At 37.7% G+C, this 27,085-nt stretch overlaps 3 protein-coding genes and 1 pseudogene across 7 annotated transcripts in view; 2 read left to right on the top strand and 2 right to left on the bottom strand.

Moving 5' to 3' along the window:
• Nucleotides 1–1,455: 1,455 nt before the first annotated feature.
• On the bottom strand, nucleotides 1,456–7,472 carry LOC113681817 (uncharacterized). Of its 3 annotated transcripts, XM_089181306.1 has the most exons (5): nucleotides 7,353–7,439; nucleotides 5,754–5,786; nucleotides 3,475–3,664; nucleotides 2,940–3,055; nucleotides 1,769–2,489 (listed from the first exon to the last, which is right to left on the bottom strand). In XM_089181306.1, exons 1-5 carry the CDS (start codon nucleotides 7,353–7,355, stop codon nucleotides 2,253–2,255), a joined length of 579 nt encoding a protein of 192 aa, XP_089037432.1. In that variant the 5' UTR covers nucleotides 7,356–7,439; the 3' UTR covers nucleotides 1,769–2,252. The 3 variants fall into 3 exon arrangements, with proteins under 3 accessions (XP_027054739.2, XP_089037432.1, XP_089037433.1); XM_027198938.2 differs by lacking the exons at nucleotides 5,754–5,786; nucleotides 7,353–7,439 and adding an exon at nucleotides 4,080–4,184 and having other exon boundaries at nucleotides 1,456–2,489; XM_089181307.1 differs by lacking the exon at nucleotides 5,754–5,786 and having other exon boundaries at nucleotides 7,353–7,472.
• A 5,171-nt stretch (nucleotides 7,473–12,643) lies between these two features.
• Nucleotides 12,644–17,678, top strand: LOC149040412 (uncharacterized; annotated as a pseudogene). Its single transcript, XR_016179543.1, has 7 exons — nucleotides 12,644–12,647; nucleotides 12,760–13,145; nucleotides 13,312–13,688; nucleotides 14,015–14,126; nucleotides 14,353–14,612; nucleotides 14,952–15,231; nucleotides 15,649–17,678. The product of XR_016179543.1 is annotated as an uncharacterized LOC149040412 (transcript).
• A 2,878-nt stretch (nucleotides 17,679–20,556) lies between these two features.
• Nucleotides 20,557–25,715, bottom strand: LOC113686852 (uncharacterized). Of its 2 annotated transcripts, XM_089181308.1 has the most exons (5): nucleotides 25,571–25,714; nucleotides 23,449–23,718; nucleotides 22,395–22,587; nucleotides 21,405–21,514; nucleotides 20,557–20,975 (listed from the first exon to the last, which is right to left on the bottom strand). In XM_089181308.1, the coding sequence occupies exons 2-5, from the start codon at nucleotides 23,479–23,481 to the stop codon at nucleotides 20,742–20,744; spliced, it is 570 nt and encodes a 189-aa protein (XP_089037434.1). In that variant the 5' UTR covers nucleotides 23,482–23,718; nucleotides 25,571–25,714; the 3' UTR covers nucleotides 20,557–20,741. The 2 variants fall into 2 exon arrangements, with proteins under 2 accessions (XP_089037434.1, XP_089037435.1); XM_089181309.1 differs by lacking the exon at nucleotides 23,449–23,718 and having other exon boundaries at nucleotides 25,571–25,715.
• A 1,047-nt stretch (nucleotides 25,716–26,762) lies between these two features.
• Nucleotides 26,763–27,085, top strand: part of LOC149040413 (methyltransferase-like protein 27) — a 21,452-nt gene continuing 21,129 nt past the window's right edge. Inside the window, exon 1 of the mRNA XM_089181303.1 lies at nucleotides 26,763–26,868. The gene's annotated coding sequence lies outside the window, so the exon portion shown is untranslated. The remainder of the gene's footprint in view (nucleotides 26,869–27,085) is intronic.

The raw sequence follows: 27,085 nt of genomic DNA on the forward strand, positions 1-27,085 counted from the left end.
AGATATTTTATCAAGGAGTGATTTTAAAATTCATCGAACAACCTAACATCCTAAGTTTACCACGTAAGTCACTTTCTGGGAAGTTGTAAAGTTTTTACTTTTTAGGTCTATATAATTATTAAAAAATCTTGAACATTTCGTCAAGGGAATTATAGATTTGACTTTTTGTTTTTGAGCCCTCTGTCGGTGTCTGGGGGTATTATCTGCAATACCTTTGTCAAATGATAGAGGCATTGATTCTCTCTCTGAAAAATATAAGGCAGTGTAGATTTACTCAATCAATAACTAAGAAACACTGCTCTTCCGCGTATAAACAAAATTGCAAGATTACACATTTTCGTAACACGTAGAATTATCTTCTGAGATTTTTTATGTTAGACTCCTAAATTAAATATACTTTATTTGTGAGCTCTTCATTACTCGTTATTTAATGTGCTCATGATGATTTAAATCGCATTTACTCAAGGCCTTTAGAGGAAGAGTGTTCAAGAAAGGAATAAATCAATTAGTTTCCCATCCGGTTTCGAACGGTTAAAGGATGTCAGTACGTATTGTTCTTCATCCAGATAAAAAAAAGGGCTACATCGTGATTTGTACATCTCAAAACGTAAGTCTAGGGCGCTTCTTATCGTTGCAGTATGTAAACTTTGCTAATTTGTTCCCGTCCTTAACAAATCCCGTCCCATTTTCATTTATTTTGGCGATGATCTATCTTACCAAAAAAAAAAAAAACTGATGTCTCTCACTTTGAATGTAATTTCTCATCTGTGATAACGAACCGAAAACACGGAGAATCAACTATATGTAACCCAAAAGGCGAAGGCAAAGAGCCAGCTGAGTGGCAAAGTGATGTATCATGTTTTTTGCTCGATAGCAATAATTCTTTTTCGAATTATCAGTATCAAATAAAAGTTAAGCTGACCGTCCGCTCTAATCTGGAAAAATTGTCCATCGAAAACGAAGCCTTTCTTTGATATCTGGTTTTAAAACAGAGTAATTCACAAAGGCTTCCTCATTATTGTGAATGTGTATAAGAAGATCTCAATTGAGGTAAAAATAAACAATGTACAAAATAGCTGGCCAAAACACAATAATCAAAACGGCAGACTTGAAGGTCTTGGTATAGAAAGATAAAAGGGACTTCCAGTTTGTGAGAAAGCTGCAGTAATGGATAATTTTTAATAAATGCAAGTGAATAATTGAAGTATTTGGAAAAAATGCTCTCCTCAGTATTCAAATCAAATGCAAAATTTTCACTTCATTGCATAAGAAGGTAGAAGGTAAGTGTCAAAGCTCAATTGCTTGTGTTTGTCATAACTGTTATTTGTTATCTTGGTGAGTTGTTTGACAATACCAAATATTAACCGCATCAACCATTTAAAACAATTGAATTTGTTATTTTGCAAAGTCTGTGAACACACATAGTCGAATGCTGTGAGACTAAATCAATCGAAATTCTCTCGTAAAAACTAAGGTTGCTTTATTTAAATAATTTATGCTTTAAATAAACGCAGTATTGACTCATCTGAGTCAATCATACAAGGAATATAAGTATTCATTATACATCATAAATATCAAAATTCAATCAATGTCGATAGCATGCACAACATGATTATATTAATCATCTCAAATACATAGTATACGTTGCATTTCACTTGTAAGACGATTTCGTCAAGCCCTATCCTAACCGGATCTTGTAAATAATTGTTATTTACTATACATCTGACTCTCTTTTATGTTAATTTAACTTCTTCATCTTTTCCTTCTTTTTTTTCTTGATATGTAACATATCATAGCGTAGTAAATGTATTAAATATAACTATGAAGTGCGATTTTAAGTTCAACAGAATAAATCTTATATAAGTATATCGCTTTTGTCTCTCTTCACCACGCTCGCGCTACTCTCTCAACCAATCAAATGCGAAACTGATACCAATCGTCACGTGGTCAGTCGCGTTTCTTCACACTCCTTGCCTAATAGGTTTTATTTCTATCAAAGTCGACGAGTTCTCGTTTTCTCCTTTTGATTCAGTCCTGTGTTTTGATTTCCTTTGTGACTCACGATACTCAATGTAAAAGTGCTCTGTGAGAACTTATCTACTGTTATGTTTTACGAACTCAAAACACTTAATTACTTTTATAAAATAAATTCGCCTGGAGTCAGCCAAGTGAATGAACGTAAAACTATATACATACAGATAAATTATTTTACCAATCGGACAATGTCCTTCAAAGAATTCCCAGTGGAATAATTAATCATTGACCTTTGAAAGAGAGAGCCATGCTCCACAGTCCATCCAGTTAGAGCTCAAAAGGACGCGACCATCCCTTGCACTTTTAATCGCGAGGCCACTGGCTTTGGAGACTATTACTGTTAGGACACGTTCCACCTCTTTGTTATTTTCATTATCAGTATATGTCCAGTGGAATTCCGTCAGCGAAAACTTATAGTTTTTTTCCGTCAGTTCCGTCGTAGAATTGTGTGGTTTCTGCCGATAAAGAGCAAGAGAAGGGTATCTTTATGGCACTACATTCCGGTATCCTTAAACTGTTACATCACTTATGTCTCTGTGGTTAAGGAACTCGATATAGTCCATAACCAATCAGAGTGCAGGAAGGACTATATTGTTTTTAAATGGAGCAATCAGAGCGTAGGAGTTTCATCCAAGAAGCAACGGACGGACAATTGAAATGCCCAGGTTGTTCAGTGCGCTGTTTCCGGAAAAAAAGTAAAAGCAACAACAAAAAGCAAGAAAGATAACTGCGTTCTTTGAACATCTTTATGTGTAAGGTTTTCATCGAGTCCGCTATTTAGAATGGCAATTTTATCAGTCCGCATCCATTTTGAGACGCTTTTTGTTTCATGTTTTACATTGAAAACTACTTTATTTTCACATTAGAGATGCTTATCTGACTATTGTCTTTCAAGCTGCACTAACCTTTACGACCAACTTTCGTCCATCAACAGCCAGTAAATACTCTGGCCAATCAGCGGGGTGAATGGTAAAATAACCGGAAGAAACATTCCAGTAAGTTTTGAAGAGGAATTGTGTACCTGGTGATAGATATACAGAGTGATAATTTCGTATGTAGTAACGTATATAGTTAAGTCTCAGTTCTGTCAAGAAAGGCGCTTTGATCTAGCTCTTATCACAAAAATTTTAAGACAGTTTTTTCTAGGTTAGGAGTTTTTTAATATGGCCCTGTGAAAGGTGAGAAGCACTACATTGAGAAAAAAAGGATTCACCATAGCTAATATCTATCCTCTCCAGACAGAACTGGATCCTTTTTATCCTTACAATCACTGATTGTACCCTTATTAGAGGGCGAACTTCCCCCCCCCCCCGAAAAGAGGATTCACTAAAGCTAATATCTATCCTCTCATGACAGAACTGCAACCTTTCCATCTGTACAATCGCTGACTGGCTTCCTGTTGAAAATGATTGTCCGCTTCAATTAACAATAAATGCTCACCTGTTGTAGGGCCTTTCATGTTTCCAGTAAAGGAAAGTTTAAAAGCTCCGTCTTCCCCGTTCCGCTCAGCTTTGAGGAGATCGGCTCTGCCCTGTCTCTTAAAAGCCTTCAATGTGTTTTTTTCTTTCTTGGGAGATATGTCTTCCGCACCGCTCGTCGAAAATAACAGACAGGGTAGGACAAGCAAGACCTAAAAATAACGACAAGGAAAAATAAGAGTTGATTAACCTTATGGAAGAGTGGAGGTGTGCAAGCTGTTCAAATCCAAGTTTGTTAACCAAAGGGTGGTGGAACTAATTGACTGTTTATTTAAGCAATTTACAGATTAAGAGAAAAATATGGATGAAAATTGAAGAATTGATTGATCTGGTCTGACAGTCCAGAAGGTTGATGCGAATGCATCTCGTTGACTATGAGAAAGGATCACTCTAACCTAACGCAATTAAATTTAACCACCAGTATATCGCCCAGACTTGCAACAACAAAAAAAGTGTCGACGTTTCACTAAAAAGTAACTGAGCGCGAAGAATTGAAGTAAGAATAATAACGTTGCGAAAGTTTCGGCGATTGACGATTCACGACGCCTTTGAAAAACCTTGACTTACCAATAGTTTTGCACCGGCCATTTTACACCGTGAGCTATCAAGTTGTGCCATCAACTGTGCTTGTTTGTATCCGTAAAGCTACTTTAATGGCATTACCACTTTTATTATATATAGAGAGTAGTGATTTCGAAACTGTTTCGGGATTATTCCCTTTCCTGGAAGTCTTTAAGATAGATTTTGACGACTCAGCATTAAAAAGAACCTCCGTCTCTTCGACGTAAGGAACTTTCCATTCAGCGCTGAAGAAACACAATAGTGCTTTAACGCCATATTTTCCGGCCTTGTCCGGAGAGTAGATTTAATCAATGACCAATTCAAACCTAAGCGAAGACTTGCATAAGTTACGTGTACGTATCTTTTTAAAAGCTTTAATTTTGACGACGAGTTTTATTTTCAGTTGAATTCCAATTAAAAGCTTAAGAATGTTGTTTTGAAGTGATTTTACATGCTAGTTTAAAAAAGTACTTTCCGTGTGTAACACTGAAGTGACACTGAAACTAAAGTGGTGGATCTAATTTGGTCACGAGACATTCGACTACATTGGGAAAACTACTTCCAGGTGAAAGGGCACTGCTACTATCACATTGTTCATTCAATTTAGTAGCAGACCATGGAAATTATTTTCAAGTAAGACAAACCGAAGTCGTTAAACTCCACAAAAATCGATTCTTATTTACTTTGGCTATATCAAGTATTAGATTTAAGAGCAGCGAAGTAAAATGAAAGTGATACCGGATACTGCATCATCAGACCGGTGAAAGAATACATGTTTGTGAATGATCAATTTAGGATAGCACAATCTGAGTAATGTCGCATATTTACAAACACGGAGAAAAAGCCAAGAGTTCCATCCACTCTGAAAAGAAAAAGATATTTCTGCTTTGTTTTAGAGGGACATTCTAGAGCATCAAATCGTTTGTTCTGTAAAAATCTTGACGGTTTAAATACTCTAATGCTTTGTTTTCATTTACGAAAAAATAACTTTCATTTTACCATAGGATTTCCCTAAAACAGCAAACATCCTAAGCTTAATGGCAGGTTTGTATATGCCTCAAAAATACAGAGTGGAATACTAGAAACACTGAGTATTACAAAACATCTATTTTTGAAAAATTATTTCATCCTCCCACAAGTCAAGGAAAAATCACAAGGTACAGAAGCTGTTTTACTTTCTTTAGGGAAAATTTAAAACAAATTTGTTTCATGTGTCTTTGATTAAATTAGGTTCACTAAAAGACCCGATATTCTTTAGAGTTGTGTCGTATGACCCAAGAAAACAATGAAGGAACGAAACTTCTTTCATCTGAAGAATTTGAATATAAAATATCGTAGCTTGCAGGTCACAATTCAGTTTCTGAATAAAAATTTGCCAGTTGTGCGGTTTCGGTTTGCATTTTCTATTATGGCTGGAATTACCTAGTGAATGTATATACGAAAAAGGATGCAAATATTTTATCAAGGAGTGATTTTAAAATTCATCGAACAACCTTATATCTTACGTCCACCACGTAAGTCACTTTCTGGGAAGTTATAAAGTTTTATTTTCTATCTCTATAATAATTATAAAATTTTGATCATTTGGTCACGGGAATTAAAGGTTTGACTTTTTTATTTTTTTTTTTGGGGGGGGGGGGCTTTATGTCGGTGTGTGAGCGTGTAATACAACTACTATACCTTTGTCCAATTACAGAGGCATCGATTCTCTCTCTGAAAAATAAAGCTCAGAGTAGAATTACTCAATCAATAACTAAGAAAAATTACTCTTCCGTGTATAAACAAAATCATGATGATGTAAATCATATTTACTCAACGCCTTTTGAGTGTTCAAGAAAGGAATAAATCAATTAGTTTCCTATCCGGTTTCGAACCGTTGAAGCATGAAGGACGTCAGTACGTATTGTTCTTCACCCAGATAAAAAAAGGGCTACATCGTGATTTGTGCATCTCAAAACATAAGTCTAGGGCGCTTTTTATCGTTGCAATATATAATCCTTGCTAATTTGTTCCCATCCCTAGCAAATCCACACCATTTTCATTTATTTTGGTGACGAACTATCTTACCAAAAAAATGAAAATGATATCTCTTACGCTGAGTATAATTTTCCCATCGGTGATAAGGAACCGAAAACACGGAGAATCAACTATATGTAACCCAGAAATCGAAGGCAAAGAGCAAGCTTAGTGGCAACGTGATGTATCATGTTTTTTGATCAAAAAGGATGAAAAAGCGTGTCACATTTCGAAGCGAGAATGTTATATAATAATCATTAACAGTGAAAGGAAAAAAAAGACACCTCCCCCTGAAAAAAATATAATTAATTCGAGAGCAGACCAGCGAAGGGAGCCGGGATTTATTCTAAACTGATTCCTTCCAGTACCTTCGTCCTCCAAATTCAAAGTGTACCTAAATCATCAAGATAAAGCATTTCAATTTTATATTATTTTTCAGCTTTAACCTTACCTTTTCCGGTTTTATTACTACCCCTTTCCTTATTTGATTTTTGAACATAATTTTCCGCTGCGGGCCGTAGTTAATTGGCAGTCAATTGGTGTTTTTATTTACATTGCAATATATCGCGTGATTTAACACGTTTCCCGTGCCTAAAAATACATTTCCCGCTCTCAGAGGTAACCCTGCATGACGTCAGTTACAATTATCTAATCCAGTATTTTCGTAGTTGCGAAAGTAATACTCGGGATAAGCTGCGGTAGTATTTAAAAACATTTCAGAAAAGGGGCTTGTAAGCATTCAGGCGTCGCCAAGATTTGAACCTGCGTCTAGGCGTTATTAGGGACCTTTAGCAGTTAGGACGGCAACGCAAAGGAAGACATCAATTTAAAAATGAATATATATATTTATAGTTGGAATTTTACGAACGACTGGATGTGTTCACTATCTCTTACGACGCCGCGAGATAACCTCAGCATAACGTATAAGAGCGGAGTTGAGTTTCAAATAGAAACCTAAATAATTTACCGTCGGGGTTTCCTTTCTTGGACCACGCAAATTTTGAAGATTTCATGTTGATATTTTGCAGAGGACGGTTACGAAATCTACACAGTTTTAAAACGCACGTGCTGAGCTATTGCTCTGCTCATTAGATCTTTTGTTTCGCCACGTCCTTTTGCCGTCGCCGGTCGCCGTCGTGCTTTTCTAAAGTTCCCTATCACCTACTAACTAAGCGACGAAGCCACATGTTCGAGTGAAGCAAATTTGAGAGGCATCTTCGTTCCCGTATAAAATTATGATTACCATTATTTAAAAAAACATACCATGAACGCTCACCAGAGGTCAGATGGCTTTTCCTTACAGGAATTATGCCGTTAATCCGCTCCGCAAAGCCAAGTCAGTCATTACCAAAGCTTGGCACGCTATTTCGACAAACTTCAGGGAGACCTTTGACAAAAGTTAGGCTGACCGTCCACTCTTATCCGGATAAATTTTTCACTGAAAACAAAGCCTTTCGAAAACGTAGACATCTTATATTAAATTCCCTTTTATGAAACCCTTCCTCCGCGCATGCTTAGAAATTCAGTCAAGCGTCGCTGCTTGCGGCAAGTATTGTGTTTTCACCGTGAAGGGAAGTCATTCATCCGTTTCCAGCATGGACGCAAAAAATTGTCAACGGACAAACTTATATTTGCTTAATTCTATACAGCCTTGATAAAAGACAAATTCTAGTATTACGGGAGGAAAAACGGGATTCGTTCGGATGCAGTTTTTTTCTTCAAAAAGTTTCCGAACCAAGTGAGTCTAAGTGAAATCAAATGTTGTTTCTGATTTTTTATTTATTAGTGCATTGACTCAGAGGAAAGCACGGTATAGCTTAGAACTATCAAAGGGCTGTCACACAAATATTTAGTCGCGTTTTGAGCGATGATATGCTAAGTTCTTCCCCACGCCTAAAGCAAATCACTCGAAATATTAGCCATAGTGATACCTTTTATTTTTCAAGACAAGGCAATACTCTAGGGTGAGGAGTTACCCTTTTACGCTTAATTCCAGGTTAGCGGTAGCAGCGTTACAAACAACGGCACATTTCAATGAATTAGAAGGTAAGCAAGCTCCGATTAAACAAGAATAACAAGGGTCATTAAACCCCGAACTTGAGAATGATGTAATGCATATTTCATTTTTAGTTCGGTGAGGGTCTCGCTGTTGAAAGCCTAAATGGCTCAGAAGCTTTTTTGTACTGCCTCCCTTGCCAGATTTGTATGGGTCTACATAGAAATATATTCATGCGTTATTGACCAAGCGTGAGGTCAAGATGGCTGGATACTGGCCAAGTTCTTTTGTTGCGTTTTTATGGACCGAGACGAAGTCGAGGTCCATAAAAACGCTGAAAAAGAACGAGGTTATTGTCCAGCCATCTTGACCGAATAAGCTTGGTCAGGAGAGAACATATATTCCACAGTCGATCTCAAGTTTTTATTTCATTTTTTGTCTTCATCTCTCCTCCCCGCCGTGAGGGGAGAAAATGAATAAAAAATAAATAAATGAAAAAAAGAAAGCTTAGCATTTTCCACTTATGGTGGATTAACAAGTGACACAGCAAAATCCTTCAACTCGTTCTAAAATTGTACGACACTCCTGACGACTTTAACACCAACAATAACATCAACAATAGCGTGCTAGTTTATCACTAATTGTAGTCGATTTTTTTCCAAAGAATCCTAATGATTAGGTACCAATCGAGTCCATCCACTTGAACTTCCAGCCAAGTGTTGGCCCACTTTGGACTAGAAATTATTTTCCTCAACTCGATCGATAAACTGCTGAGAGATAGATCATGCAATTACCTTGCTTGTCACTGAGTTCTGTCGTTGATGACATGCTCCAGATTTTTGTTAATTGTCTGTTATGTGATCGGCAATCTGAGCCGGCGATTTGTAATGATGTACTGGTTAGCAGCTTCTTTGTATCTATGTACGTCACTGAGTTTATGATTTGATGCAGACCCATGCAACACCATATTCGTCGGTCGGATTTGTTGCATCTTCAAGATCAAGCGATCATAATTGTCCATTTTCTCAAGGAGAAAAAAATTATTTTGTCCATATTCATAGACGCACGAAGATACTCGAGAATTTGAAAGTAATAACTCTCTAGAGTGCTGTCACGAGGTCTGAATTGGGAAACAAAACGTGCATGCTAACAAGGTCTATTCAGGCAAAGAAAGACAAAAGAATGTATGTCCGAGCCTGCAAATTGTCCGAAATACCAGTCAGAGGACTCCTTTGTCCAAGTTTGTAATCTGGTTTATGACTTGTTAACTCCATCACTGATCCCACAATCGCTCTGACGAAGGGCTAACGCTCGAAACGTCAGCTTTTTTTACCCTTTACGGTGGCTAATTTACGTTTTCAACTCAGTTGTTAAGAGTCTGTCCACGAGAGGACCAGGCAGGTGTGACACATGCCATCAAACCGATTTCTCTCAAACTTTCACAGATGATTAAGGTCATAAAGTTATTCAAGAGTCCAAAGTAGTTTGGGCTCCCGGTTAATCCCTGGGGTACCAGGGCTTTCACATCAAATCCCAGGGATAAAACCCCGAAATTAGCCTTAAAATTGTAATTTCAAAAATGATCTCCCACACTGATAGAATGCGGTGGATTTTAATCTCATTTTATCCGATAATTCTTTGAACCTTAAGCAATGGAAGGTTCGAAGTTGGATTGATTTGAAGTTATTCTCGCCAATTGAGAGCATTTCATAATTAACCATGTCACGCGACAATTTTAAGAGACCGAAAATTAGGCTTTTTTAATTGCAAATATCTCCTGTCGCGTACCCAAGTGTTGGGATTACGTTGAGTGTCAACTACATATACACATCCGTCTCATTCCAGTTTTTATTGAGTACAACGTGTTACAATGCGGTGAAAACTAAAAGGAAATTTATGATTGCGTAATCAGAAATGATTCTATGGAAGTTACAAATGAATGTAACGATAAAAAAAGGCGATTAAATGTACAAAGGAAACTCACGTTTGATCCTGCGTAAAAAGGGTAAAAGAAACTCCGTGGGAAAGTGACTCCAGTTACTCCGAAAACTCCAATAACTCCGATAGAAAACTCTAGATGGATATTCTCCGACAACTTACTCCGACACTTCGATATGTGATACTACAGAGAGTATGTAAGCAACAGGCTTTAAACATGATAGGCGGCTAATAACACGATCAAATACGCTCTGATAAATGATTAAAAGAATGAACAATGAAACGATAATAGAATTTAAACGATAGTAAATAATCACACAAAACAAAACAGTTCAGTTCATTTCAGTTCAGTTCGCTTGCTGAACGTTCGTCACATCTCCAATGGGCAACGTTACATGTCGATCAACATGTGATCGCAGTAAAATCCAATTATAGTGCTATATTTCTGACGAAAAAAAATTTGTGGCCTCTGTGAGACATTGGTGATCACATTCCTCCGAAGTGCGTGACTTGAGTTGATTTAAGCACTTTACGACCACAAGCTGCTGGTCAATGAGCCGAATCGAATCGTGTAATGGTATATGTGACGCCAAAAGTTTTGTTTTTCGGCTCTAAAACTATTAAAAGATGTTTAGTTGCATAGCTAAAGCGTTGAATTAATCGTACAAATTCGTAGATATTGACACAATTCACTGACAGTTACTAGTAAATCTAATAACACCGATTCATGTTTGTATGCTGGAAGTCAACAGCTAAAAATAAAGTATGCGAGGTATATTTTTTACATTTGTTACTTTCCATACTTATTAAATTTATTATCAAATTTAGGATGCACTTAAGCTAATTTCCTTCAAGAGAAAAAACAGCCGTCATGTAAATTTAGGTGTGGCGTGACACGTTCTCCCGTCACATCATGACTTGCATGAATTCAGAAATGAAATTCCCAGAGCTCGAAAAAATAAAAGGCTATCTTGAAAGTCAATCCACATTCTACTTTTTATAAACTTATTTTATTTTACCTTTGTAAAATCTGATTGCATGATTGTTTTCGAGGTAGAGATCCTTCAATCAGGCTAATGTAAACACCGTCGCCATGAAAAGTAAACAAAGATAACAAAGAAAAGCACATAGTCTTTTCTAGCCAGTGACGTCTCGCCGTTGTTTTTTCAAGTTACTCGGTCGATTTTTTGGAGCGGCAACTTAAAGCTATGACTGCCCAATTGTCTTGTTCGTTCTCTTCGCATTCCAAAAGCACTTGTGATTTTTCAGCGAGATTTCCAAGGAAGAATGAGTTCTTTCCTTTGTCTTCCTGTACGAAGGATATCAAATCTCATTTGCGACAACTGAGGGTGGCCCAAATATCTGTTGAGTCGGAAAAAGACCTCATTTTAGCTAGAGAGGGATTCTTTGATGAGATGGGGGACGATATGACAGTGTGTCCGAAGCATCGCGCTGCGCTAAGAACTTGGTGGAGAACAAGGGTCAAATGTTACCATCCTCTCATGGCAATAAGCGACGAAAACCGGAAAGAGGAGCAAGCTTACAGATGTGTAAAGAGATTATAGAGAAATGGAGAGTTCTTGTTCCCGTCGGTGCAGGTATGGTTTTGTTTTCATTTTTTGCTGTTTGGAATCATGTCTCTTGTAGAACCAGATAGACACCAGTGGTATTCCTTGTTCTTCTGCCAGAGAATTAATACTTAATAAATGAAATTACTTAAACTGGATAGGCAATTAACAGAATTTGTAAGTCACTTACAAATTCTGTTAATTGCCTATCCAGTGAACTGAGCTCATTTCGCAGGTCAATATGACGATAACTGCTTACTTCTTGTGACAGAAAAGCTTCAACAGGAAACTGAGAAAAATTTTTTCGACCATTTACTTTGCACACAAGGTAAAAGGTAGTCGATAACTTTCGACCTTAAAACAGGTTCAAGTTCTGCGTTGACTATACGAACTTGCTTTTTTGGTCTTAAGGGAGCTACGTCACGATATTTTGAGTCATTTTTACAGTCGTAAAGAGTTACCTTTAGATAGAATGAAACCTTGAAATGATCGTTTTATAGGGCAGAAAAAAAAACTAAAGATGCAAGAACGGAACAAGGATCGCTATTCATTAAGAATGGTAAATATAAACGAGGATTGCAAATGACAAACTTGAAAAAAAACACAAGGCAAGTGTTTCATCCAGTGTTTGACGAGCAATTGATAAAAAGAAAGGTGAAAAGATCGCAGCAAACGACAATGATTCTGTAAGAGGGGTTTCTTTTTGTTGCAAATCTACTATTTGCAATCGATATAAAAAGACATATAATGCCGACTAATTTATAAAGTTGGACCCCTTCTCCTTTTCCCTTTTAAAATATATTTTAATGTTTCTGCTACGAACTATTACAGGTATTTGCAAATTATGCCGCAGCGAACATGGTGCTGCTCTTCAGCCCTCTCCCGATCCTATCGCAGTCAGCGAGCCTGGACCTAGTCTGTCATCACTCCGAGAACAGTCTAGTGAGTTAAATTTTCTTATTTGCATTTTTGCTCGGTTTCTTAAAGAAAGGGAAAACGAATGCACCCGCATTATATTATTTTTTTGGGTAATGTACATTTTTTAAAATTCTATGGGTAATACCCAACCCACAACTCCCAGCGAGGGCAGATGATATAAGTTCTGAGGCACCTTCATACGCCGCACAAGAGGTCGGTCCTGGGGTAATATCAACTCTGCAACTTCCAGTGGGGTCAGATGATGCAAGTTCAGAGGCTTTTTCGTCCGCTTCACGGGAATCAGTAACTGAGGTCGAAACGTCGCTTGAATGGCAGCCAACTCCTCAAGTACAGTATAGGCTTCACTCTCTGAATAACTTCCTCCGGAACTTTGCGGACGGGAGAGTAAGTCCCATTCGATCTCAGCTTTGTACAGATGTTTTGAATTTGTCCCCTTCCTCAAGTCGCTACTACAAACGTAAAGCAGTGCAAGCAGTAGAGACAATACTGGAGACAACTGCGCCACAGCAGTCCACTTGGCTTTTCAATCGGGTTGTCGAGAGGTACAGCCGTGGAAGGGATGGAAACAGGCCAGATAATCAACTTCTTGGAAGACTCATAAACCTCTATGAAGAGGCAAATTCATGGTTACCAGACAGCAAATACTCTCTATTTTTGAAGAATTTAGATATATGAAAATTCACATATTTACACTGCGGTGGAGAGATGAAATTAGAAGATCCTCGCAGCTAAGAACACTACTGAAACTAGTAGTTGTAAATAGGACCTGAAAAAAATTCAGGCCCGTACTATTTTTGTTTGTGACCACTCGAAGTCTGAATTATCGACCTTAATTTCGGGTCCTACAAAATGGAGAATTGACGAAGCAAGAAAACACGCTTTTCTTAACGAACCTGGTCAACAAATAGAACCACCACAGATCAAGCGAAGTAGACTGCACCCAGCAAAGGTTGACCACTTTCTTGATTTTGTTTCCAGTCCGTCTTTTTTGCAAGATGTCGCGTACGGAACAAAAAAGTTGAAACTGGTGACACACTGGAAATTCCTAATCTGGTGAGAACTGTGATAGCATCGAGACTTGTCCAACTGTATACATCGTACTGTTCCGAGACTGGATTTCAACCTTTAGGCCGATCGACTCTGTTTAACATACTGAAGGTAAGCAGTTTCGAAAATAGAAGAAAGTCTCTCGATGCGTAATTAAGGCAGTTCCATTGATGATCCTTATCAATTACTAAACAAACCGACTTTGCTCTGCCTACATTTTAACATTGTCTCTACACCGTTAAGGTACCTTAGTCCTAAACTCTGGAGTAACATCACTACTAGTAAGGAGATCGATGTACAAACGCTGCCTATGATCGATGTTAAGATATAAAGAAAAGAGATACTGCATCAAACATGTTATTATTTTCACACTTATGTCTCATTGCGTACATGTAGTCACTAGGTAGGTGACTTTTCTTTTTTTTCTTCTTCAAAAGGTATGCGCGGCTTCTAAAAAGAAATCACTCACAGGGCTGGACAGCATTCAAACGGATGGTGTGTGTGCCTTTGCCACATTAGTAGAAACAGCAGTACGGTTATGCTCACTCGGTAAGTAAAAATCGTTGAAATTAGCAAATGCTAAAGAAAGAGCAACTTACTAGACTGTAAAATTGTTAGTAAATTTCCTGGTAATAAAAGGTTTGAAAAATACTTTATTCCCATGTTATGCGCATAAATGAAAGTTTTTATATCAGTTGTATAGCATCTAGAACTGCATGTATCAACTGTCAGGGTTTTTTATTATATATATATACATATATATATACTTTTTTAGGTCTACAAGAAGAAGGAACTAAAGATATGAAATCGCTTGAAAAGTGCGAGGCATTATTTAAAGACCGATTACAAAATCCACTTAGCAAGGAAGAGTGCTTGTCCTGACCACTGACGACAATTTGCCTTGAATAGTTCCGAACCAGAATTCCACGGAAGCTGTGCGCATCAGCACACGGTCAACTGTGATCGATGCGAGGATCTCAAGAATGTAACAGCAGACCTTCAGTTGGCATTTGACTCACAAGAAGTCAAATTCAGGTGATTATATGTGTTTACAGTTGATACCATCTGGTTTCCTCACAACCTTCGTTTTGTTCTCGAATGACATGGAAAGAGTATGCAACTGAAGTCCACAATATGTAGCTAGCAGTCAAAGATGACGTGAAAAATAACTGCCAATCTCAGCGTCAAATCACAAAGGCTGGAACGCTATTTTTTTTTTCATCTTCTTAAACTTTTATGAAATGCTTGAGAACTGAACCCTCTTTAAGGTTGTATTTACCAACTTGTTTTCAACTGGAACCATGAAAAGATTTTATGTACCAAACAATATGCAAGTTTTCAAATCTCAAAGTTATATTGTTATAGGTCTTTTAGCAGTGAAGACCAGCTGGAAGAATTACAATACGATGTGGACAACATAATTCCTGATATTGATGGATGGAAAGCGCATATCCTCTGGGCGGTTCACCAGGACACTGCAAAAAGTGCGGTTATCGAGAACCTGGCCAATAACAAAGTACTTAACATCATGGACTGGGCTATGAAATTTCTCCCAATCGGTTACCGGGAAACACAACGAAATTGGTTTGGGAAGAAGGGAAAGTCATGACATGTTTCAGTCGCTGTCAAAAAGAAGGATGACGGAGAAATTGAGGTAGAGTGTCAGTTGCGTCTGGGTGTAATGTAACTAAGGTCGACGTCTAGAAAAAAGAAAACCTACAACTGATTTATGATTAGTGTTCATCACGCCAGCGTAACAGAAGGAGTGATAAACTAATCTAGTAGTCATCAGACTAACTTAAATCAACGCAATAAAGTGAAAGCGATGCCGCAACCAAGATATCTGCAAACGTTATATCTGTGAAGAAGACATTGGCCAGAAAAAGTTGATTTGCACATTTTACGCAATTTCTCGAAGTAAAAATGTTGGTAAACCGGAAATGCAAGTACTTGCTTTAAACAAATTCCCTATTGCGTAGGTGTTTCATAATAAAAAGCTTTACCTCAACATTGTCTGTAAGCCTAATGGTGACAATACTAATTAAGTAACACAATCCCGTTTTTTCTCTAGACAAGAAGCTATATCCACCTTTGCGACAAATGCACTCAAATCTGGTTTGCAGTGGCATCAATCCTGGAAAGTACGCTTGTGGCTTTAAAGGCCAGTTATTCCAACCTCAGTGAAGCTTTCTTGCGATCCGATAACGCTGGGTGCTACCACAACGCGCATCTTATTCTGTCATTGCCAAGTCTTGGTGAGCGTGTCGGAATCAGAATCTTCCGCTAGCGATCCCCAAGCCGGCAAAGATGTTTGTGAGCGCCGTATAGCCACTCTTAAAAGTCACATGCGGCGATTTATAAACGAGGGAAATGACATAAACACCGCCAATGACATGAAGGTTGCAATTGAATCGTATGGTGGGGTAAAGGGCTGTTATGCCACTGTAGCAGAAATCCAAGATTCTTTTCAAAGTATGACGAAACATAGCATGACTGGAATTCAAGCACTGAACAATTTCTTGTTCGAGTCAGCTGGACTGAGAGCTTGGAAGGCATACAATGTGGGCACCGGCAGGTTTTTTTCGCTGGCACAGCTTCAGAAATATGGTACTCCACAAGGTCCCACAGGTATCAAAGAACTCCAGTTATTTAGCCAACCGTTACAAGATGTCGGCACGTTTCGTGCAGGAGCAACGCAGGCCCAAGATGTCGGACCATCAGCGCCAATGGAGGTGCAAATAATTCAATCAGACGAAGCAGAGTCAGCAACGCGATCGGTCGCCTCCTATTCCTGCCCTGAACAAGGATGTGTCAAAGTCTACAAGGAATTTAAAGGTCTAGGGAAACATCGTGATGTTGGACGCCACCTAATCAAGTTAGAAAGAGAATCGGACTATGACAGCATTATAGCAAAGTGGGCAGAGACCTGTAAAACTGTTACAGGAGACCATGTGAAAGGTGAGGTTGGTGGTGCACCGTCTGTGACAGAATCCCCAACAGTATCAGCTGACAATCCATCACTGGAGAAGGGTTGGGCAACGAAGAAATCAAAGAAGCCAATCCGATTTTCCGAACGCGTTCGCTCTTATTTGCAGGAAACATTCTTCCAAGGAGAAGAAACCGGTATTAAAGCAAATCCCGCTGATATTGCATGTAAAATGAGGAGTCAACGATCGTCAAATGGAGATAAATTGTTTTCAAAGGAAGAATGGCTTTCAACACATCAAGTTGCAAGATATTTCAGCAGGCTGTCAGCCCTTAACAAGAGTGGTGCCTTAAAGCGAAATGTAAGTGCTTCCCAAGAGGAGGAAGAGGACCTTGATTATATCAGCGAAGTAGAAGCAATGGAGACAAGATTCCAAATAAGAAGGGAACTAGAACTTTAATTAAAACGCGTATTTTATGTATAATTGAGAAGTAATCTCTATTTAATTATGAATAACCTGCAGAGGGCACTCATGAATACCGTGAAGTAAAAAGTGCTGTCTATAATATCTGGCGAGGAGCCTGGTAAAACAGTGGAAAGCAAAACCCTCTACATTTGAGTACCACAACGGTACTAGCAACTCCTTACCACATAACATATATAGCAATGCGAATTCAATTGTAACTGCAATGAAACGTGGAAATAAGCGTAGCACTTATGTCCATTAAATACATATAAGAGGCCGGCTCCAGTCCTAACGTGAATAATTGTGAGCAAGACTACTACTATGGGATACTCCACAAACACTTACCAAAACAAAATCAACTGCAAAAATCAAAATAACCGGGGTATCTTTCAATATATATATTTATAGACTTGAGCATCTCTTTCCCTATACTTGTTAAAATTTTGTAACAACTGAAGTATTTTGTAATAAGTTTTCAGTTACTTCGTTAGCACTTCTGGTCTTTCAAAATTGAAAATATTGCATACGAAAAATGAATCTTCGAATACCGTTTTTTATTATTCTCGGATTGGTAAATAATACCACAAAATGTAATTTAAAGGATTGATTATTGCGCGAAGATAATAATTTTAATTTATAATAATAATTTACCGTGAAATAGTATCTAACAGTAAGTGCGTAGTAGTCAAAACTAAATAAAAGAAAACAATGGAAATAGGGCGTAATACTAACTAATAGTGCAGTAACTACAGTTTCATGGGTCCAGTAAAATCACTCTAGTTGCCACATCATAGTTGAATAGAATAGAAATGGAGAAAATTATCTTTTTTCTTTGTTTACTTTCATGGCGATGGTGTATAGATTAATCTGATTTCAGAAAAATATCATACAATTAGATTTCAGTACAGTAAACGAAAATAACTTGAGCTTAAGTCGAATATGGATTGCCTGTCAAAGAGAGACTTATTTTTTCGAGCTCAGTGAATTTTATTTTTGAATTCATGCATTGAAGTACATGAAACAGAAACACGTGTCACGCCACACACCTAAATTCACATGACGGCTGTTTTTTCTTCTGTTAGGAAATTACTTTAAGCGCGCTCTATGTTTGAAAATAAATTTAAGAAGTATGAAAGGAAAAAATTGTACAAAAAATATTTGGCATACTTTGCTTTCAGCTGTTGACTTTCAATATATAAACACGAATCGGTGTTATTAGACTTACTGGTAACCGTCGGTAAATTGTACCAATATCTACGAATTAGTACAATTGATTCAACGCCTTAGCTATGCCACTAAACATCTTTTAATATTTTTAGAGCCGAAAAACAAAACATTTGGCGTCACATATACCATTACACGATTTGATTCGGCTCATTAACCAGCAGCTTGTGGTCACAAAGTGCTTAAATCAACTTTGCCTGTCACGCACTTCGGAGGAATGTGATCACGAATATTTCACAGAGGCCAAAAATTTTTTTCGTCAGAAATATAGCACTATGATTGGGTTTTACTGCTATCACATGTTGATCGACATGTAACGTTGCCCATTGGAGATATTTGCAATTAAAAAAGCCTAATTTTCGGTCTCTTAAAATTGTCGCGTGACATGGTTAATTATGAAATGCTCTCGATTGGCGAGAATAATTTGAAATCAATCCAACTTCGAACCTTCCATTGCTTAAGGTTCAAAGAATTGTCGGATAACATGAGATTAAAATCCACCGCATTCTATCAGTGTAGGAGTTCTTTTTTTGAAAATACAATTTTAGGGCTAATTTCGGGGTTTTATCCCTGGGATTTGATGTGAAAGCCCTTGTACCCGAGGGATTAACCGGGAGCCCAAACTACTTTGGACTCTCGAATAACTTTATGACCTTTATCATCAAATGCGCTTGTAGGTAAGGTGTAAGTGAGAAAGTAGACATGGTTCTTTTTGTAGTTTTCGGCTGTGGCAGCAGAAGTGATCGAGACAAAGGGATTGGATTTTATCGAATACCTTCAGTTATTAAAAATAAGTCTTCCATCGAAGAAGAATTGAAACAGAGAGGAGAGAAAAGTATGGATACAAGCGTTAAGTCGCGGCGACATGATACTGATGAGAATAAAGACAGACCAGCACGGACTCCCCATGTGGCGTTCGTGGTACCTTCGCATTATCGCCTTATATTTTATATTTTTACATTTTTGCTCCCACAAACATGTCTTAAAGTCCTTAAAGAGATTTTCCCTTGTTGTAAAAGATGAGCTAGGGCTGATTGTGTATCAGACTCCAATGTTCCATGAATATTTGTTTTAAATTTTTTAACTGCCGGGTGGTACGTTGTGACAAAAGGCAGTAAACGTCGTGACCTTTCGGCTTTTGTGTATGTGCAAGGGCCGATTGTCAAGAGGCAAAGTTGACCCCTGACAGAGACCCTTCTATGATATTTTCTGGGTACCCTCTTGCTCTGAGGCGTTGTTTGAATTTCAAACGGCCCTCTTCAAATGTTCTTTTCGAAGATGAAACCATATTTTACGCCTGGTGGGTGGCACGAGGTGAAGTGCGTAGATTGGAAGGTCTCGGTCGGCTTGTTATGGGTTTTGACATCCCAAATGGAATCTTTTGCGAATCTTTCCCCTTTGAACACTGTGCTATCGAGAAAAGTGATTTGGTTGTCGGATATTTCGGCCGTGAATTTGATAGTAGGGTGGAAATAGTTAGCTCGTTTAATAAACCACTTTTCTGTCGCAATCCCAATGGGAGAAAACGTCATCAATGTAACGTTTCCATTCTCTTGGCTTGGTATCGCTTTGCTGGATTAATTCCGTTTCCATTTCCACCATGAAAAAAATTAGCGAATGACACTGCCATTTTTGTACCCATAGCGGTTCCATTGTCTTTGGAGGAAGTTCTCCTCAACGAATTTTCTTTGAGAATTAAGCCAAGCATTTCCCTAAGGTAGCGCGTTGGGATTGGTGCGTTGTGCCGTTGTGGAACTTTTCGTATGTTTCTCATGCTATATTCGTTCCTTCTTCTTGAAGTATATTTGTGTATCACTTTCTGCGATAATCCAATGGTCTACAAGAGGATCGTTCATCCGCTTCGGATGTCTCACCTACACCACAACAACAATCTTGTTTACAATCTCTGCTCCTTGAACCGAATTTATGAGGCCATACACCATTTGGTTGAACGCTTCAAGACTTTTGAATGCTTTAAATTGCTTATTTGCATAATAACTTGTCTCCAGAACTAATTGAGAAAGAAGGTTCGAGACCTCTATCGGGGACAAACATTTTGTTTGCAAAAAAAGTATGACGTCAGTTGCAAACCGAGAATTGTACTTAAGAGTCTGACCCAGTGATATATGGAGAGGTATTGGTCAGCGTACTCATTGTTTTGCCAGCTGTCATTTGCTGCCAATTGTTCGTCAGTATAACGGTTTGCAGCCAATGCTTCTCTACTTAAGTGTAACAAATAAGAAGATGCTGATTGATATCAGCGAACCCGCAATGTGACATGAGGATTTTTGTCACTTTAACATTTCAATGTGGATGTACGCAGCAGTACACTAGCGCAGTTAGACGATTGCATTGGAGGCTTATTACATTTAAGACTTTATTTCATTTAGGACCAAATCTTATTACATTAAGTTCTCTATGACATTCAGGACGGTTCAATTTAGGCTTTCAGCACCCCACTACTTTAAACAGAACTGCTACAATATAAAATTTCCACACGTAGGGTAACAAAAGATATCAAATCGAACATGGATTAGTGAAGGCGCCATTACATAATGTTTATTTTTACCCACGTGCGACAATCTTTCCAGTTCTTTTTCTTGTCTAGGAACACTTTTCCAGACCTATTACTTTTAATTACCGCTCGAGGTGTGGATAAAGACATCAGTGCGTAATAATCCATGTCGACATCCGAGTGCAGGTCACCGTCAAAGTATTTCATAACGATCTTCTTCTTTTCGAACTTCCATTTGTTGTCTGTCGGATACACAGTCGATGCATTCTACAAATATGGAGTGCAAGGTTTGAGAACAAGTACCAACTGCCTCAAAACGCAACTTTGCATTTTTATTTTTATGAAAGGGCTCCCTCTGGGTCTAAAGTGATTTGATTTACAGATCGTCATTAATGGATGAATGCAAGATTTGAGGAAAAAATTAAGATACAGCACTGCTCCAGCGTACTCTATTTGAGCAAGAATTTTGCCATACTTAGATCTATTGAAGATGTTGCTGGGGAAGCCCTTTTCTTGTTGGAAAAATGAAAAGAAGCGAATTGTACAAAGAGTCTGTTATATCTTTAGGCCAGAATTTTCACGAAGATGATTTCACTCGGGCATCTGGCTGGCATTTACAATTACATTTCATGACTAAGGTCACACTTGGACCAAGGCCTTTTCCACGCTTCGTTCTCAGTGACAACAGGGACTTACCTTCACCACTAACTTTTCATCCTCCACAGCTATGATAAAGTCCGGATTTTTGTAGGGCTTGAGGGAATACACTAGGTTTTGACCTGAACATTCTCTCCTCAAGACAAACTCTGTGAACAAAAAGCAAGTAGTATTCTTGAAAACTTTTTTTCCTGTCGGCCACTGCATTGCTGATAACTCAGCTTTGAATTGATTCTATTATCTATTTTAGTAGTATCTTAATCCTTTAACTCCCATGCCTGACCAAAACAGAATTTCTCCTTATAATATCAATACAAAATCAAGCCGACAAGTGATGAGAATTAAAAAAATATCAATTAGGGAACTAATAGTTGATCCAGTACCAAATTCTCCAAACTAGCATCATCACAGATGTAAGGCGGACAATAAGGAGAATGATAAAAGGGATCTTGGGAGTGAAAGGGTTAAGCTGTATTACAACGTTATGCTCCGGAAAAGAATCTACGAGTATGTATTTCTTGTAAAGAAGTTTTTCCCATGTAATCGCCCATATTTTTGGTTTGTTCTCATCGCTGTAAAATCTTATGTTCTGAAGTTATTTCCGTTTCCACATATGCAGTCTAGCAACCCATGATACCCTCTTTCGATAAAACGAACTGTAACCTGCCTATCTACATTAGAAATCGCTGGACTGATGCACAGTTGAGACGTCTGAGAGTTTACCTGCACAAAGCCTGCTTAGCTGACTGCGGAAGTTGCATGTGGTCTTTTAAAGACACGTCAAGATATTTTAATCGGATTTTCTGTGACTAGTAAAAATTTCCCTTTACGTGGGGGGATTTAGAAAACTTAAGTTTGTTTAAGTAGTCGAACATTAAAAGGCAAAGAGAAAGAAAGAAAGAACAAGGCCGATACAATATGACATTTAAAGACGGGGATTTTAATTTTGGATAAAATTTTTAAGATTCTCAAACCATGACATAACTCCTTTGTGCATGATCAATATACTGTAAATATCAGTCATCTCACTTGTCCCTGTTGCTCCTCTACTCCCCGTGAAGGACAGACTGAATTCACCGCTGAGGTTTTCAGTGATTAACAAGAATCTTTTGGCTTTATGTTGACGTGCCATCGACTCCATGTTGACTGTAAATTCTGTAAAGTCGGTTGGGCGACACCTGGGCATCGGAGAACCCAAAATGCCCGGCAAGAAAAAAATCAGCTGTCAAAGGCAAAAGAAAAAGAAAAAAAAATGAGCTTAAAAGTTCTGCTTTAATCGTGGAAAAAATCAGCGCATTTACTGTTACCTACTCATACATAAAACATTTACATCTGCGATATCGCTGTTTTCTTCTTAAGCGAAGCTCAGCAAGTGCAAATTAACCCAAGGTTACTGAAACTGCACTTTCATTTTCACGCATTTGCTACCACAGCACATTCTACAATTTTCAAAATCCCCGAGCACCCATTCTGCTCTGATAGCTTTTTTTGGTTTAGTCAGAGCCAAACGACAAGTCATCACTGCAATGAGGAACAAATATCCGTTCAGTGAATTTCTTAAATTGAATATTTCCTTTCATGGGTGAATTTGTACATAATCGACATCTCTATATTTGTGATTCATTCACGGATGAAGATAAAGCAATTATTTGAAAGATCTGCAGCCCAAATTTCAAAATTACTTTAATAGTAGTAATTTCTCAATTTTTGAATGCTCTACGATTTACCGAAAATATTGCTTTCCATTTAAGCTGTTCAGTAGAGATTGAAAGAGCCCTTATTTTGCAAAAAACTGAGATCTAATTAAAGCTGAACTTCTAAGTTATAAGTGTCAAAAATTCAACGGGTACTTTTATTTCATCAATAATTCTTGAGATAAATTGTTTGGCCCCTCGAACAGAGTTGGCATTTAAAGTGAACGCGAGAGGATTTTAAATCGTCATTATGCTCAAGTAGTATTTAAATTCTAGTTCTATCCGTTTGATAATTCAAGCTAAAGATGAGAAAAGTACTTGGACTGACTACATCTTGAATTGAATTTGCAGAATATAGAAACAAATAGAAGCTAATTGCACTAACTTACCTTGATAAAGTAACAAAATTTAGCCTCCTCCATTATAGCTCGTCGTAAAATGCTTTAACTAAAGTGAAAATAGCTCAGCACTGGACTAATTGACGTTGATTTTGAAAGTGAAAACAAAGGGAAAAAACCCACGAATTAAACAAAAGAATATTGTTAACAGACAGAAAACGAAACAAAATTTAGCCTCCACCATTGTAGTTTGACGTCAATTGCGCTGATACCTCGGCAATTCTTAGCTAAACTAGATAACGCGAGTTCTTATACCTGAAACTGAAAAGAAAAGAGCTGGATAAGAAAAACCTACGAAACGATAACAAAAGAATATTGATGACAGAGCAGACCGAATACATCTCAATGAACGTTTGGTGCGTACCGCTAAGGATTTTAACGAGTTGTGTCCTTTTTAACGATCGAGCTTGTAGACTTCTTCGTGCAGTTGGATAATAAAAATTACTCCTCGATTTTAACGAGGGGGTATCCAGTGGTGATGATGTGCGTTTGAAATTATATGAGAAGACGAAGTGAAACGAAACTAGGTAAGAATCCCAAATTTAACAGGGGATGTCTGCTGCTTATGATCACAGAAAGTTCTCTTTACAGTAAGTGGTCATTGCTCTGCGCAAGAAAACAGCGACTATTAAGTGACCACACTGATGTTAGTCCTAATTGTTGCTGCAATAAATTCGCCTTTAGAATTCCTTATTGCGTAAAATGGTAAGCGATTTTTTCTGACTCCCAAACGAATTTGACCGCAAAAGTATGAAGAAGAAAACTTGAGGTTGAATATTTTCTGATAGCAGTGTTCGATAGCAGACATGTTTTATCAAAACAAGACACAAACAAATTTATCACCACCTTATGAATAATAACTACGAAACTTGATCTAGGTTTTGAAAATAATTAAAAAAATAGAATTCTAAGGTATCTCATACAATTGGTGAAGGCAACTGAACTATAGACAATCCTACTCAATCGAGAGCAATCTAACACTATCCATGAATTCGAGTAAATTCAGAAATACAGCAAAATGAAACGGCTCCTTTTCTTTGGTTTTGATTACCAAACCATCGAACCATAAACAATGAAGCTCAATCGAACCGATAAAATATTTTCTAAGGCTACCTGAATACTTTCTGTAGTTGGGGGAACAAAACCGAACAACTCATCTTTTAGGAATGGAATTACCGAAGTGTTTTAAACATAATAACAATGAGTGAATAATTTCCCTCAACAATCAGATGAAACCAAATCATCTTCTATTACCCCGACCGACGCAGCTCCACAGTTTTATCAGAAACTTACCCCCCTTTATTTAGTTATTTTATTGCCTCATTCATTTGGAGATAATGATTCAAGATATTTTGACAACCCACGTACATTAAATATTATGTTTTTATAAGCTTGACCGACGATTTGGTTCTTTGCCAATTTGAATAATAAATCAATTACAGAGCGGCTTGCTCTTACAAAGCTGCCTTTTCTTTTAAGTTATGTCCCATTCTTTCCTAATTTTTCGCATCTTTTGTAGAGAACAAATCACGCTACTTTGTAGGAGCAGTTTAAGTGTTTCAGAAGAACTGTAAATATGCTCTGCAAGACTTTAGTAATATGCTGTATCTCATTCGTTCACCTACATGCTGCGACGATGAAGTGAACGCAGTGATTAGCGTCTGTATTGAAATAATAATGTGATCAAAATGACTAGTAACACCTGTTGTACATAATGTACCGAGGGTCAGCCTATAAGTCACTGTTTGCGAATTCCAAGAGTAGCAAGGTAGAAAAAGTTCAATTGGAAACAGCTTCTCTGGAGGTATTTGCATGGAAAAGAGACGATGGTGTGCTAACCGTAAACCCCTTTCGTAATACTGTATTCATCACCAACAAACATAGCGCAAGAACTTTTCGGAAGCGAGAAAAAAAGTGAGATCAAAACAATATGCACCCAAGAAATCAAAGAGCCGGTTACTTAAAGATTACCAAGAAACTTCAGCGGCGTTAGGCGAACCTTACGACAAAATAAGATCTTGTAAATTTAGGATAGAATGTTAATTCATGTCACAAACATCTGCTTAATTTACTTATTATAACCTAAAACAGTGCTGCTTTTGACTCTACTTACTATTTGGCTGGTCATTACACACTTCTTCAACTCATGCTACCGGAATATTGCTCAAATCAGGCTTGGATTTTCAACTTTGACTTTTCGTGTTTCCGCAAAACTATTTTGTTTACTTAACTCACGACAACAACTTGAGTACTCTTTAAATATTTCTTTTACCACTGGCACTAAAAAAAATACACCATTAGTCTCATTAATTTTCTTTTGGCAGCTTAATTTGTCGGCGGTGCTTTATTTTGCATTCAATTATGATAGTTATCATTTGTATAATGCTCAGGGAGCATATTAAGTAAAGTGCTTCATGGTCGCCGTTTGAAATAAATTTGGCATGTATATGGTAGCTTTATTCTTCGAAGCACAATGTTCGAACATTCATTCCAGCACTTTGAAAGGCTGAGTTTAGGGGGACTCTGTCTCCGTCAGGCACTCGTGAACAATTTAATTAACCGGTCTTCCTTTGTTTCAAGATTGTCAGTTTATATGAATGACGAAACTAGCTAACATGCAAAAGAAATGTCCAAAAAAGGTCTGTTTTAACAATTTTCTCACTTTTAAAATGTATAGGCAATCCAATTTTTATTATTCTGAAACTTGGATTCTAGCAATCTCTATTTTATTAACATTTGATTTTTAACAGCACGGAAAATGACAGAAGGAAAATTCCCGTTTATTTATCCGACTAAATTAAAGTCAAACTAAAAGATGAAACTGAAACTGCAAATGCGAAACCTCTGATGTAATCTACGATAGCGTTGTCATGAGTCAGATTTCCCTTTTCAGGGAAATTTCGTTTTACGGCGATCAAATAATCCAGCAATGTAGCTTTAAAAGTTACATCTTCCATCAGTAGAGCTATAATAATAGTCATGCGCTGAGGTCAAGAATGACTTTGTACTTGTCCAAAGACTTTTTCGTTTTATTTTGTTTTTTTTTTTTCTTGCGTTACATTAGCACATCATTTCAAGCTTTTAGTGGGGGAAAACATTTGCATTATTCATGTCAATCGCATTAGAGAAGAACCCGCTTCGATGAACCTACATGATGTGTAGCGGCTGCCACGCCTTTGCTACCGAACATTGATTTGTCATAAGTTTGTTTCGTGTTAAACGTGTTAAACCGCAATGGTGACGTTATTGTTTGTCCATTGGGAACGTGATCTTTAAGTTCCACCCAGAATCGCATTTTAGTTAGTTATCTCGTGTTGGGCTAACGATAAGACGTGTTTATCGAAAAGCGCCCTTTTGCCCACCTTATCTCGAAGTTCGTTTTGGTCAACCCTTTACAAGCGGGACTGTTATGTAAGTGCTTATGTTCCTTCTCTTCATACTTGTTTAAACATCTAGTCTTTCGGTAGTTTCGCCCAGTTTTTTATACCAGTTTCTTTGCAACTTTGTAACACGTGGCTTACGTTGTTCATGCTTTGATAGTAAGCCGCTCGTTTTTCCCACTCGGTTATTAGTTTTGTTAGAATTCGTTTGCAAGCGGTTCTCCTTTATCCTTGAAGATAGTCTTTTG

Source organism: Pocillopora damicornis, chromosome 9, assembly GCF_964200805.1.
Source record: "Pocillopora damicornis chromosome 9, jaPocDami1.2, whole genome shotgun sequence".
Lineage (NCBI taxonomy): Eukaryota > Metazoa > Cnidaria > Anthozoa > Scleractinia > Pocilloporidae > Pocillopora > Pocillopora damicornis.